This window comes from Cryptomeria japonica, chromosome 3 (genome assembly GCF_030272615.1).
Source record: "Cryptomeria japonica chromosome 3, Sugi_1.0, whole genome shotgun sequence".
Lineage (NCBI taxonomy): Eukaryota > Viridiplantae > Streptophyta > Pinopsida > Cupressales > Cupressaceae > Cryptomeria > Cryptomeria japonica.
The window spans coordinates 594,054,691-594,069,557 of NC_081407.1; the positions used below are offsets into that span (position 1 = coordinate 594,054,691).

At 39.4% G+C, this 14,867-nt stretch overlaps 1 protein-coding gene across 1 annotated transcript; it reads right to left on the reverse strand.

Annotated features, from left to right (window-relative positions):
• Positions 1–3,516: 3,516 nt before the first annotated feature.
• LOC131078634 (uncharacterized) lies at positions 3,517–13,747 on the reverse strand. The gene is made up of 3 exons (XM_058016389.2): positions 13,332–13,747; positions 3,899–4,334; positions 3,517–3,639 (listed from the first exon to the last, which is right to left on the reverse strand). Exons 1-3 carry the CDS (start codon positions 13,745–13,747, stop codon positions 3,517–3,519), a joined length of 975 nt encoding a protein of 324 aa, XP_057872372.2.
• Between the last annotated feature and the right edge of the window lie 1,120 nt (positions 13,748–14,867).

Consider the following 14,867-nt stretch of genomic DNA (forward strand, 5'->3'; position numbering starts at 1 on the left):
AGAATAGTGACCGAGCAATGTTGCCAAAACTTATCTTCCCCCACAAGTGAGATCTTAACATTCATGGGGTTCCAAATGATTCCCAAGCCACCGGAGGCTCCATCTGATTGCCTAAAAAGCCCATTCCACTATTTCCAAACTCTCATTTTAGCATCAATCTCATCCTTGCTCCATTTAGTTTCCTGTAGTAGCAAAATATCTCCTTTGGTGTCATCAATCTAGTGCTTAATCAATCGCCATTTGTCAGGGGCATTGATGCCCCTGACGTTCCAAGATAGGAGTCTCATAGCTCCTGGGGAAGGGAGTTTCCCTTCCCTAAATTAAGTTTGGTTTGACCATTGGCAGCACCAGCTACTACTAGCATGACTTTCTTGGACTTGTGCCCCTGCACACCTTTTGGCTTAAAATTTGGTTTATCAATAGTCGAATCTGACTTTCCAAAACCTTTTGGAGTACCCTCCAATATAACCTCTGAGTCAGGTTCAAAGTCCTCCTCCCCCTTCGAAGAGGAGGTTTCAATTTCACCATCTTATAGTTCAATGCCCATCGAGGAGCAGATTTGCCCTCCCATCTCCCCTATAGTGTCCTTTTTCATATCCTAAGGGTACAGATTGCCATCTTCAATTGCCAGTTGATCCCTAGGCACAAAAGGGGAGGGTGGAAGTGAGTCCGCTATCTTGGATTCAATGTCTGCCTCTAGGGATTTGGTCTTCTCTAGAAGTGTGAGAAGATCTTGTTGGCTCTCGCATTGACTAGAGGAGGGGGGAACTATGATCAAAGGGGTTGCCTCTGTTAGTGTAACATTCTCCTTATCTAGAATATCGTTGCAAAGGGCATCCCCAGTGTCAATGGTAGTGGGAGGTTCCGGTTGCAGCTTTACCTCAATAGGAGATTGCATACAAGAATAATTTCGTTGTATCATAGCCAAGACATCGCAACTAATACCGGTATGATCCAACGAGAAGCATTTAGGGAAAATATGTAGCTGATCTTCTTTATCAATTTTTTGAATCTAGATCTTCCTTGCCCTGATAATTCTGACTTTGTCTAGGATCTTGTTGATTTGATGTGTGCTAATACAAATTCTGAGAAAGCTTCCCCATAGTTTATCCTCCAAGATTTCATCTGCCGATACAAAGGTACCAAGGTTTTTGCATATATCCTAATGAAATCAATATGCCAATAATCTGAGGGACAATTATACAGTCTTATCCATACCTTGTTGTCTGGCAAGACATATGTTTGGGGATTGAAATTGGGCTGCCAATCAATGATGTGGACTTCAATGCCATCTAACATGTATGGACCTTTATTTTTAGCTTACCATTTCTCCTCATTGCTCATAAATTCAATCATATAGAAGTCATTCGGGAGAATATTAATGTTAATATCCTTTCCCCACTGCGCTCTACACCAGGATTCAAAGTTGTCCTTACCCCGCTTTCCACCACCCCACTTGATAAAAAGGCAAGACTCAAGCAAATTTGACCTAGCAGAATTAATTTTATTCTCATCCAGAAAGATAGTGGGTCTTGAGGTTTTTCTTACCGGTTTATGAAAACGGGGTCGTTGAGGGAGAGATCCTACTCTTCGAAAGTTAGGGCATCTTTCAAGATTCGGTCGAGGGTTCCGATTTTTTGAATGGAAGTTAGATCTCCAAAATCTGGCTTGTTCCGCCCTTGAGTTATCTTTCCTGAAGCGCCCATTCCGCTTTTGGAAATTACCATGATCAGTCGGGGGAACCAAAAAAGCGTCACTATGAGGAATGTCTCTCTCGAGTGGCACATCAGAAATATTAGGTTCAGGCGGTGGATATCAATTTCGGGGGCCCTCGGATGCGAGATGCTTAGCCTTGCGGAACCAGCCTTTGTTATTCCAAATGAAACCATGTGTCTTCCACTTGTGTGGGTCAATAGGGCATTGGTTACCACTTGAATAGGGAATTCCATAGTTTAGCCACGGACTGGAGTATTTGGAGCCCTGGAAACTATCTGTTTTCCCAGTATTAACCAATTACTGGACAATATGCAAACTAACTGTATCAACGGGGAAGGCAATGTCCGCTTCGTCACTCCAAGATCCAACCTTCGTAGACTGGGCACCAGAATACCGCACATCGGTAACCTTGCTCTTCTCGTCAGTGTCGCTCCTGCTGCCCACCAGTGCTGCCGTTTCTCTCAATCATCCTAGTAAAATAATAATAATTACTTTTAGTAGTTGATTTATTAGAAAACCTTATAATTATAATTACATCTAAGATTAAGATTACAATTAAAATTAATTAGAAAAATAACAAAGACAAGTACTCCTACTACGTGGCACTTGTTTTTAATTAGTAAAATTAATAATAATTATGATAACTAACATCATGCATAATTATATATGCAATAATTAATATGTATTATAATTATAATATATATATAAGAATTATTTATTATAATATTAATTATTAATAACATCTATTAATACATGATAATTATTTGACATTAATGGCTATACATAATAATAAGTATTAATTATTAAGTATATTTTATTTAATTTATATATATATATATATATATATATTGGATCGATAACAAGTTTAAGTTTTATATTGCTTGAAAGGGAAGTATACATGCCTTCAGTTGCTCAGCAACATTCCAAAAAATGGGGTCTCGCCCCTACAATAACAAAAAGAACCCGAGACAAAAACCACACCAACAATGCCTACCATCCAGGATACGTTCCATACAACAGGGAATCCCCAGCCAAAAAACCAATGACCTACAAGAAACCAACCTACCGAAACCAGCCAAGGGCTTCCTCCCTAGAGAAGTTAGGAATGGCTTGACTGGGTCCTGCCTTGGGCAGGGCCATCCTGACACATGTCGTGGTTCCCGACCATCCGCCTCGTAGCTCACTGTGTTCCACCACCTTTACACTCATCCTCGGGATTTGGTGACGCACCAGCAACCGCCCATCTTCACCAATCGGAGCCTGCGACTTCACTAGGGTCTACTTGCCACGCAATTTCGCTCTCTCCACTGGTCCCAACTTCTGCACAAAGTCCACAATTTCGCGCCACCCATTCCTTATATCCTCCAACTGGGAATCCACCGAGCAAGAAGCCAACTACACCACTAGAGGCTGCACTGCATCATTCCCCCCGCCTAAGCGCCTCCACGACCCTTGCTCCATTCTCAGACCCATTCCAATCTCCGCGTGTGCCACCACCTCCGCCGGGCCGCCTGACCATTTTGGTCTCAGTAGTAGGAAGGCCACCTGCAACACCTCCTCCTTTGAACCTCCCACCATCAAGGCCAGATCCACAAACAGGGACGAAACATCCAAATTTGTTTGCGGGCGACAGTTAATGTCCAAGAATTCTTCCCCAAACATCAGGTGAACAACCCTCCAGAAATCTTCCCCATCCACCCTAAAAACATTCATTAGGTGGTTGCTTGAGATTGTGCCTTGAAATGCAGGCATTTGGCCCTCTGTAAGCAACGAAAAATTTGCTTCCATCCTTCCCCTATCTCACAGCCCAAACATGGCACTCGCAAAAGCCAATACGGTCCTTTTCACAATGCCAAAAGAAAACGAGGGCCTAAAAAAGCAATCCGCAGCCACCCCATACATTAATTTCAGCGCATGCACCACCTCAAACCACACATCACCAGCAAACCAAAATTCCATATACTGACATCATTACACCTGTGTCGCCATTACGCAACTTGCAACCAGTATGATGAACACAAACCATGTGAGCCATCCCCACCCCTCAATCATGCGTATCTAAAACGGATCACACAAACCTCAACACCACATCTCGGGTTCCCCTTTCAAACTTAAAGAACCTTCATCCAAAATCTAAGGGACCCAAATCCCTTAAGTCTTCAAAGAAATTAAAATGACCAACCAAGGAACCATTTGCACCTACGTTCGAAAGCCTATCAGCCTCAACATTTGCTTCCCTTAGAACATGCGATACCTTAAAATCCTCGAACCCATTCAGAAGGTTATTCATTCTTCTAATATGTTTATCCAGGTTCCAAGCCTCCATCTTACCCCTAGCAATGCCATTCACCACTAACTGGGAGTCCCCTTCAAGATGAATTTTTTTTACTTCCATTTTTTTCGCCAAAAGAATTGCTTCAATTGCTGCCTGACACTCAGCTTCGTTGTTAGTACCATCCACCAATCTCTTTGCTCCAAGAGCAAGAATACTTCCTTTCTCATCACGAGCTATGACCCCTGCACCAGAGATCCCAGGATTCCCCCTTGATGCCACGTCAAAGTTGATCTTGGTCCATCCCCTGTCTGGCGGAGTCCAAACATGAATTTTATCTCCCACCCTAAGAGGATAAGCCCTCAAAAGCCCATTAGTAGGCCATTTATTATATATATTTTATTAAAATGTATAAATTATATTGTAGCACTTACCTATAAAAAAAAAGTATAAATTATATTGCATTATATATTAATTATTATGTTATAATCTAATAATTTTATTTTAATGTAATATTATATAAAAAAATTACTATCTCATCATTATATTAATGGATTCATAATAGTTACACATTTAACTTTATAATATATTTGATATTTATAATTTTATATATTTTTAAAGTTATTATAAAAACTCAAATGACTTTAAGGATAAAAATAATTCAAATGGCTTGTTCAATTATTATATTGCCACAAGAAATATGAAAAAATAGTCTCTATTATGTAACAATGGCACTTTTGTAAAATACTATTATGAAATACTATTGTATAAAAATGCCAAAAAAAATTCAATGAATAGCCAAATTCTTACATCATACTAATAAGATTGTAGAGTACTGTAGAGTACTCTTATCCAATAGAATAATAGATAAAATAATTTATCGATTTTAAAATAAATTTTAAAAAATATAGACATTAGAAAAATTGGTTAAATAATTTAAATTTTCGATTGCCATTGGTTGATAATTTGACAATTAATAGATTTGGGTGAATGCATAAGTATTCCTACCTATGGCAGAAATTAATAACAAGTGCCATGTACTGGCGAGTACTCTCCGTAATTTAAAAATAGAAATAGTCAAATATCATTTGAATTATAATTGAAATTTAGAAATATGTACTGCTATTCTAAATTTTTTTTGCATATCTGTGTGTCATACCGCATTCATTGTGAGATTCATAGGGTTTATTATGGCTTCAACCAACTTTAGCCCATCAATTGATGTTGGTGCTGGAGTTTTTGTGATGGATGCTCATGGCACCCCCGAACAAGCACCCTCGCAAATTCATTCTTAAAGTGTTTCATGAGGTATGCTCTCACCTGATGTTGTGCTTCCTGTTTAAGATTTTGATAATGCCTGTGAGTGGCTAGAAAGATTCACTTTGATAGGATATTTTGTGGGTAGGATCCCCCCTAAAAGCATGCTACGAGAATGGGTTGCCAAAGCTTGGACTCCTCATGGGGTCCGACTTGATGGCGTTGAAAGCCTTACCAAGGGCTTTTTTTTGTTTCATCTCTCGAACCCTTCCCATGTTGAGGCTATCCTCTCTCATGGGCCATGGACCATTCGATCTTCCCTTTTGGTTTTCCAGGGCTAGTCTCGAGACTTTACTGTCTTAGATGAAAAAAAGTTGAGGGTCCTGGTCTAGGTTGAGTTCCCTGGTCTTCCTTTGCCTTGTTGGAATTTCATGCAAATCATTGCTAAGTCTGTTGGAAAAGTTATTTGTCTTCAACTAGATCATTTTTTCAATGATCACCCTAAAAAGAGGGTTTGTGTTGAATTTGACCTATCCCACGACCTCAAAGAAACTGTTGATATTCAGGTGGGTGGTAACACTTTCACCCATAAGGTGCTTTATTTGAATCTTCCCAAGATCTTCTTTAGGTGCCAGTCGGCGGAGAATAAAATCAAGGATTGTCCTTTGGTTGTGCCATGGATGAAACCTCCTTTTCAGGAGGTCAGCTCTCGACCTGTGGAGGGAGAAAAAAAAAATGAATGGACCACTATGGTTTGTAAAGGAAAGAATTATTTGGCTTCAGCCCAAAAGCAACCTGTCAGTTCAATCTCTCAACCATTTGCGAAGACTCCTCATCACACATCGCTCGTCTAGGTGGTCTGTACACCGCCAGCTCCAGTTTCAAACCCTGGCCAACAAGGGAAGGATTCTTTTGAGGGTGCCTCTCAACCCCCTTGGGTTCACACTCCTCAGGCTGCGACTACGATTTCTACTACACAGTCTTTGTGCCACTCTCACAGACCTTCTGGGCATGCTGAGAACACAGATGGTGGTTCGGAAAAATGAAGAGTTATCTTAGGTGGGGATTATCTTCCTAGCTTCATAACTAGTTCGGATTTTTTGCATAATAGTTTCTCCTCTCTTGGGGACAAGGATGATATGCAAGATTTTTCATGAATTACATCTCATGGAATGTTTGAGGTCTCACAGACCTAAACATAAAATATTTTGTTAGAGATGTCCGTCAACGTGTTCCTAGCCTAGATGTTCTTTGTCTCTAAGAGGTTAAAATTGTTGGTTTTCATGCTTGTTGCTACATGTTGTGTTATTTGGTCGGATAGCCTAGATTTTTCTTCCCATCATGATGTTGGTCAAGGTGGAGTTACTACTCTCATTTCCCCTCATTGGCATTCTTTTTTTATTACTCAAGGTTCTGATCCCATGCAACAAGTTGTATGGGTTTTGTTGTCAATAGACAATCATTCCTTTGGGATAGTTAATGTCTATGCTCCCAATGATGCAATTGAAAGATCAAACCTATGGCGTTGGATTGTAGATTCTTTGCCACCCGCAACTTGGGTCATGTGTGGAGACTTCAATATGGTTGAGGTGGAGTTTGATAAGGATGGGATTTTACCTTTTCGATGGTCAGTTGGAGAGAGAGAAGCTTGGTACTATATGCGCAATAAATTGGGTCTTTTTGATCCCAATTCCAATCATCGTTGCCCTGGTGGGGTCTGGTACACTTGGTCTAATTTTAGAGCTGGCTCTAACAAGATTTTTAAAAGGCTTGATCATGCCATGATCACTGCACAATCTTTTTTCTCCTTCTTTGAATATCAAGAATTACCTGTCTCTCCTCTTGTTGATGTGACATTGTCTGATTAGTACCCCATTAAATTTTGCATTGTATGGCAGACAGCTAGGATGCATCCTTCCAAGATGCAGTTCTTCCTCAACATGCCATTTTTGCATCATCAGGATACTATGGACCACATTCAAAGGGCTTGGAATTTGGAACCTAGGCCACATCAACCCACAAGTTGGATTATGTGGTGGAATGCTACCATCACTCGCACTGTGAGGTTTCTTTGCATTTATGGTAGACAACTTGCTATGTATTGTAGGCATTCGTATGATGCAACTACCAAGGACCTTCCTGCTTCCACTGAAGCTTTGGCTTCGAATCCCTTCAACACAAATCTGCAATTTCAGTTAGCTCAAATTCGACACCATAAACAAATTGCAGATAATTACTCTACTAGAGGAGCTCAGATCAAAGCCAGACTCCATTGGCTTAAGGTGGGTGACAAATATTCAAAAGAATTTTTTCTAGGCTCTACGTGCTTGTCATACCTCTGTGGGGATTAAGAGAATTAAGGAAGGGAAATTTGTTCTCATTGAGCTTCTAGACATTCTTCAAGCCTTCCTTCGATACTATGAGAAGGTGTTCACTTCGCAAGGAAATTCTCCTGCCAGTGACCAAGCCTTGAAGGATTGCTTAGCTGTTGTGTCCAGATGGATTTCAGAGGTTCAATAGATCTTTTGTGATCAAATGCTTACCATTGATGACCTCAAGGAAGCTATCTTTTCCATGGCAGATGACAAGGCCCCTGGGTGTGATGGCTTCCCTTGTGAATTTTACAAGGCTCTCTGGCTTTGTGTTGGCCCCGACCTTCATAAGGTCTACCTTGAGGCTTTTCATTCCCAATCTCTGGGAAAAATTATCAACAAAGGTAACATTAAGTTTATCCTTAAGGCTGGAGATCTAGAGGACATTTGTAATTGGAGGCCTATTACTTTTCTCAATGTTTCTTACAAGATCATTGCCAAAGCCTTGGCTCTCAAGATTCATCACATCCTGCCTTTGATTGTTAGACCAGAGAAGACTAGATTTATCAAGTCTAGGTTCATCCTAGACAATATTATCTAGGAAGGTATGGAATGGGCTCGACGCTCCTATTAGAGGTCAATTTTTCTAAAGCTTATGATCACATTGAGTGGCGTTTCATCCTTGTCATGCCCATAGCCCTTGTTTTTGACCCTAGATTCATTCAGTTTGTCCAGATGCTTTTTGGGGATGCTTCTGCTTGCATCACCCGTAATGGCTACCAGTTTGATGCTTTTGGCCTTTTCATATCTTTTCGTCAGGGTTGTCCTCTGGCTCCTTCCTTGTATGTTCTTGTTGCTGAAGGTTTTGGGTACTTACTTGCTAATGCAATCTCTTCTCACCGTGTCAGAGGAATTTCCCTGCCCGAGTCACTTGCTCAACTTGTCAATGGCCATTTTGTGGATGACTCCTTTCTCGCTCTCATTGAAGAGGAGGAAAATGTTAAGGCATACCTTTAGTGTCTTGACATTTTTTGTTTAGCCTCTAGTTCAGCTATACAATGACACAAGACTCAATGCTACGGGCAATCTTTCCTTCCAACTCCACCTTGGATTCTCCAATATGACTAGAACTGGTTACAACACGGAGAAATTTTCAATTTTTTGGGCATTCCTTTTGCCTTTCTAGATTCGCTTGTGGACCTTTAGAATGCTGCCTTAGCCAAGATTGATAAGAAGTTAGCATATTGGGTCACTAAGCCTCTCTCTCTGGCTGGTAAATTTCAAATTTTCTCTAAAGTTTTGGTTGCCACCCATGTTTATTATTCTTCATGTTGGGCTCCTTCTAAGGCCTCTTACATGAAATTGGAAAAGTTATTACGGGACTTTCTTTGGGCCTCTGGAGCTGATCATCATGGGTTCCATAGAGTTGTCTGGGAGTATTGTTGCCTTCCCAAGGAGTCTGGAGGGCTTGGTCTTCTTTCCACCTAGAAGAAGGGTCTTGCTCTGTGTGCCAAATGAGTCATCAGAGCCTTATCCGGTGATGAGGCTTGAAATTTTTTTCTCAAACATTGCATTTCTTCAAGACTTATTGTCAATAGACCTACTTGGAAGGGGATTGGCTTTCAAACCCTTCTTATTATGAAAGACCCAGTTCAGATCTAGGGCACTTTTGTTGTCAAGGGCGTTTGGAGAACCTGGGAAGTTGTTAAGCCTTGGATTCGATGGGCCAGAGATGGATTTTGGGATGGCCTATCCATGCATCAACATAACCTCTGGTAGTTGCCTCTTTTTAATTTGCAAGGGCTCCCTCTTGCTAATATCGAGGGTGTCAATGCTCTGCGTTTTCACAAACGTGGCATTAGAATGCCCAAGAATCTGTTCTCCAGGGCTACTATGAGCTTTCGATCATGGGATGACCTTAAGGTCCAATTTCATCTATCTCACCTAGATTGACAGACATATGACATGTTGGTGTCAACTTTACCTTCACACATGTTGCATAAGCTTAGCATTCAGCTTGTCAAGCCATGGTGGAAGGATTAGAAGTGGTATCCTTGGAATCCTCTTTCCAGTTATAAACCCAAGATGTGTTGTCACTGGCTAGTGCCACATTTTCCCATGGTCACCATTCTTAACCAGTGGTGGCATTTGAAATCTTCTCAGAAAACCTGGAGACTTCGATTTCTTATTGTTTGGTCTGCCATCATGGAACCCAAGATTGCACACTTTGCTTGGTGTGTTCTTTTTCAGGGGTTGTCTTTGGGTCCCAGACTCAAACATTTGGTGGTTCCTGACCCCAGATGCCCTTTTTGAGAACAACCATAAACTTTCATCCATATTTTCTGGTTTTGCAGAAGAGCCCAACAGTATTGGAGTTGGATTCATGATATTTTCAAGTCATTTAGGCTGGAACCATTTTCTTGGCACATAGCCTTGCTGGGCGATTCGCCCAGAATCCCCTTTAAGTTTTCCCAGATATGGGATGCTTTCAGGATGGAGAGCTTATTTACTCTTTGGAAAGATAGAAATGTTGTTTTATTCACTCAAAACTTTTTGGATATTAAGGTTTCTATGTACACTAAGGCATGTATTTGTAATAATGTGATAATGCAAATCTAGGTTCAAGCCGATAAAGTTGCTTTAGAGGTGGCCCACCTACAGGAGCTCTTACAGCATTGGGGCAATGCCCCTTGTACAGTTGCCAGAGTGTTGTCAGACTCTACTTCTACCGAGAGCACTCCACCTCGTGGCCGTAGTTCCTCTACTTGCCATTCACAGACCCCGCGGTCCCAGGTCCCTTGCCACTCCTCAGGTGGGGGAGGTGATGCATGGAGGCATCGCCTGACCTCTCCTCTGCATCGTGGCTCCGCCTCAGGGTGGCCTCATGTTGCTTCTGCCCCCTCAGCTCCTGGTGGTTCCAGTTGGCCTAATACCGGAGGTTGTTCTGTGTGGCCTCCTGCCATTTCCTCCAAGTGGTTTCCTCGCCTAGCCTTGGCTTTTTCGCCTTCTAGGAGGGAGGAAGGAGAATATGAACAAGAAAAAGAAAAAGAAAAAGAAGAAGATGGGTGGTCCCTTCTGGATCTGACCCCTGGCCCCGTTGATGTATGGGTTAAAAAGGATGATGAAGATCCCCCCCTGCCCCTCAACTGCCACTATTTTGGCTGCCTGAGGTGGCTTTCTCTTGGCTGTGCCCATGTCTTTTTTTGATGAATAGTTGATTGTTTTATGGTTTCAACCTAGGATTGTTTGACTCTCATGGGGTGATCTGGTATCCTCGGACTATTTTTTTTGTGAATATATACTTTAATATTTTTAATTAATAGAGAAGGACTATTCATCAATTTTTTTTTTAGAAATATATGCATTGAAGGTTAAAATTGTACAGGTATTGCAATTTGATTTTAATTTTTTATTTTGAGGTTAAAATTGTACAGGTATTGCAATTTGATTTTAGTTTTTTATTTTGAGAAATGAGATTGTATTAGAAATAGTAAGATATATTATAGTATTATATACATTTTTAAGAGTTTTGAAAGATTTAGATTGAATTAAATTTTTAAAATTATTTAATAAATTATTGTAATTAAATTTACAATTCATTTAGAGATAAGATTAGGGTTAAATTAGGGTTATGATTGAAATTGGTGTTAGGTAAGTCTTAGGTTAAATTTTGAGTTAATTTATTATATCATTTAAATATTACTCTAATGAAAAATTGGAAGACATAAAAGCCAAAGAAAAAGAGTAATCTACCAAAAATAAATATTCGAATTTATAATTCATAATTCATTCAATTAATCCTAAAAATGTGAATAAAGATTTGTCAACTTTGAATACAAATTCATATAAATAATATATTGTTATTATTGTCTTTTAATTAAATTATATTATTAATCTATACTAATTATATACTAATATATACATGATATATAAATAGAATTTAAAAATTAAGTTTGGATTATGATTAAGTTATAGTCATGTTTAAAGTTAATGTTTAGGTTAAATATGTTAAAGTTCATTTAGAGATATGGTTACATTTGAGATTAATTTAGGGTGAGAGTTGTATAAATAAACATTAGGGTTCTTATAATATTGCATTTTAATTATTATATTATAAAATTATTGTAAAAAAATTATATATTTATTTATTATTATTATAAATATTAGAACTATATTATTAATTTATTGCATCAGATATCTAAAATAATATTCTTAATTTATATTTTCTTTTTATTATATATATGTTTATTTGTTAATATTTAAATGTAGAGTCTAAATAATTTGTTAAATAGTTTTTGAGATAATTTGTTAAATATTTTTTTGGTGGATGTGTAAAATAAATTTGATAAGAAAATTTAAACTTGCTAATACCTAAAAACTTTCTTAAGAAAATTCAATAAGATATGTGAAATCCGATAATAAGATGTAAATTTTTCAAGCCAATTAGATTGGAAGAAGATAATTTTTATAATTTAGGAACTTAAAAATCATGCATCTTATTTTTATAAAATAAAATATATGAAAACAAAAAAATCATAGTTCTAATTAAGCAAGTGAGTAATAGTGAGTTAACAAAAACTATGGCAATCAATTGCAATAGTACTAATAATATTTCAATTTTAAGATTATGTGAAACATAATCTTATTATTTAGATAAATTCCCTTCTCTAGCCAACTCATCTTGATGTTGAATCATAGAATATGATCACAAAAAAAATGATGAAATAAATGTTTACATGATCAAATTTAGAAATAATAAACCAATTACTATACATTATATTAATAAGATTCTTATAATTAAATTAGGACAATCTGAAATTGGATCACTATATTGGATTAGGGTTGATATAATGAAATATAACCCTGATTGAATCTGTTGGTGTAAATAATTATTCATCATGGATATTATTACACTTACTTAAGTTTACTTAGGATAATGCATTTCATAGTAGTTTGGATATGAGACACTTGGGTGTTTGTGCCACATTGGGATAGTGTGTGTAGGAGAAATTCCACCTCTTATGGTGTTGATCTTGTTATTACACTATCATATCCACTTATTGTGGAGTGATAATTCCACCTTCGGTGGGTGATCCACCTCATGTGGAATATTATATTATTTCTCCTACCTACCCACACCTATTTCCTACCTACCCTTGTTTCTTATTGAGCCACATGTCATACTTGTGTGCTCATACATATCCCTAGCCTTGCCTATATAAGCAGGCTCATCTACATTGTATGTAACAACAACTATTGAACAACAATTATTGATCATTTTTCTATTGATGAGAATACAGTTTATTCTTATCCCATATTATGTCTCTATCTTGTACATTTCAATGACTTCTTGATCTTGGCAAAATCCAACATGGTATCAGAGCTATTGGAGCTTCATTGATTCGTCTTGAAGAGGCATTATTGTGACGTCAAGAGGCAGATCTGAGGAGCATCGTCATTTGGAGGCGTCCTAGACCAGATCCGACCTCGCCATTGCGTCCGGAAGGCCCTTTCCATGAATTTTGGTTATAAAGTTGGCCTATTTTGGTGAGGGAAAATTTTTTCCCCAATTTTGCTTATCGTACGGATTTTTCGAATTATATATATATTTTTCAAAAAAAAAAAAAATTTCTCTGAAAATTATTTTTCAAAAAAATTTTGGAAAAAGCAAATCAAAAAGTTGAAAAAAAAAAAAAAAATCAAAAATTTGATTGGGGGGTCCGCAGACCCCCCCCCGTGCTCCGTACGCACCTGTTTTTTTGCAGAAATCGTACCTGTGTCTGCAGCGTCTGTCGGTTTCGGTTTCCGCGCCCGCGCTGTGTTTCCACCGCCCGAGCGCCACCGTCACCGGCGCCCGTACCTGCAGCGACCACCGCCCCAGCAGTTCTGTCCACCGTAGCGCCCGAGCCGTTCGTCTCCCGCGCCGACCAGCACCTCCTCCCGGCTCCACGCCGCAGCTCCGCCAGCGACCGCAACCCTGCCTGTCTGCACACTCCACGTCGCCGCCCGAGCCTGGACTCCGGCGCCGCTCACCCAGCTCCGCCTCCTCCCCGGACTCCGGCGCCTGTGGCCTCCAGCTTCCGGTAACACTGCGGGCGCCGGCCTTAGACTCCGGCGAAGACCTCTCCGGCAGCCACGTCACCCTGACCCAGCAACGTGGACCGCCAACAAGCAGTCCGTACACAGCCATTCTTACCGTACTGTGACACGCAGATCTGATCCGTACGCCACGTCAGTTTGCCACGTCGCATATTCCGTACAGTACGAACTGTACGGCAAGCAGCCACGCAGTCTGTCCGTACGGTACAGACGCCCAGTCAGCCAAGCAGCGAAGTTTTGGCGACGGTCATACGACCGTCAAATTTAACCCTGTGTTTTGCTTACGTCAGCGCCACATCAGCAGGGTTTGAAATTTTTTTGACCCCCTCTCATTTGCATTTTTGATTTTGCAGTTCAACTTCAAATGGCCATAACTTGCTCATTTTTGCTCCTTTTTGGGTGCAATTTTTTTTGAAATGGGCTAGAATTTCGTGCTCTCCGCAGTGGTGAAAGAATTTTTTGATTTTGATGCACGGATTTTTTAGAAAATGCAGTTTTTGGTGACTGTCCCTGAGTAATCCCAGTTTTTGCAACTTCAGAGGCTTCATTTGGGGTCATCCGACCTCCTTTTTAGGTGCCGTTTTTTTTTAAAGTGCATATTTTTTTGTCTAATTTCACATGATGCTATCATATTGATGTCATTGTAAGTAGAAATTGTACTTTCAGATCTTGGCCATTTTTGGCTCTCTTGGTACTTGTATATTTGCTTGAATCTCAGTTAGATTCATTGCACTATTGATTGAAGTCTCTTGTATCTCATTTGAGAAGTTGTAAAATTTGCATCATAAGCCCACTTTGCCTTGTTTTGCAAGTGGCTCATTGTAATCGCACTAAGTATAAAGTGCCAAAATCATCACTTTAGGGGGGGTACTTTGATTGATTGAATTTGGGGGGTGTCTCTTGTGATTTTGTGCTCTTGTGTTCTTTCCTTTTTGCTGCTATGGGTTCTTCTAAGTTTCCTCTCTTAACTCCACATAATTATGCTACTTGGAAAATTGATGCATGGAGTAAACTTATGGAAAAAGGACTCACTCATTACATTGATGGAACTATTGTTGCTCCAGCTGATCCTAAGGCTGATCCAGTTGGTCACTTAGATTGGCTCACTAAAAATATCATGGCAATTGGTACCTTAAGAAAGTATGTATCAAAGGATCTCATTTTTCATATTGAGAAATGCACTCTAATCAAGGATGCTTGGCAAAAGTTTC

Excerpts from the sequence above, each read along its gene's own strand:
- LOC131078634 (XM_058016389.2), bottom strand. The coding sequence starts at position 13,747 with ATGGCTGTGTACGGACTGCTTGTTGGCGGTCCACGTTGCTGGGTCAGG. Across the intron at positions 4,335-13,331 it reads GACAGACGCTGCAGACACAG|GGTGGGAGATAAAATTCATG; the intron begins GTACGATTTCTG and ends TTATCCTCTTAG. Across the intron at positions 3,640-3,898 it reads TAGGTGCAAATGGTTCCTTG|GTGGTGCATGCGCTGAAATT; the intron begins GTTGGTCATTTT and ends GTGTGGTTTGAG.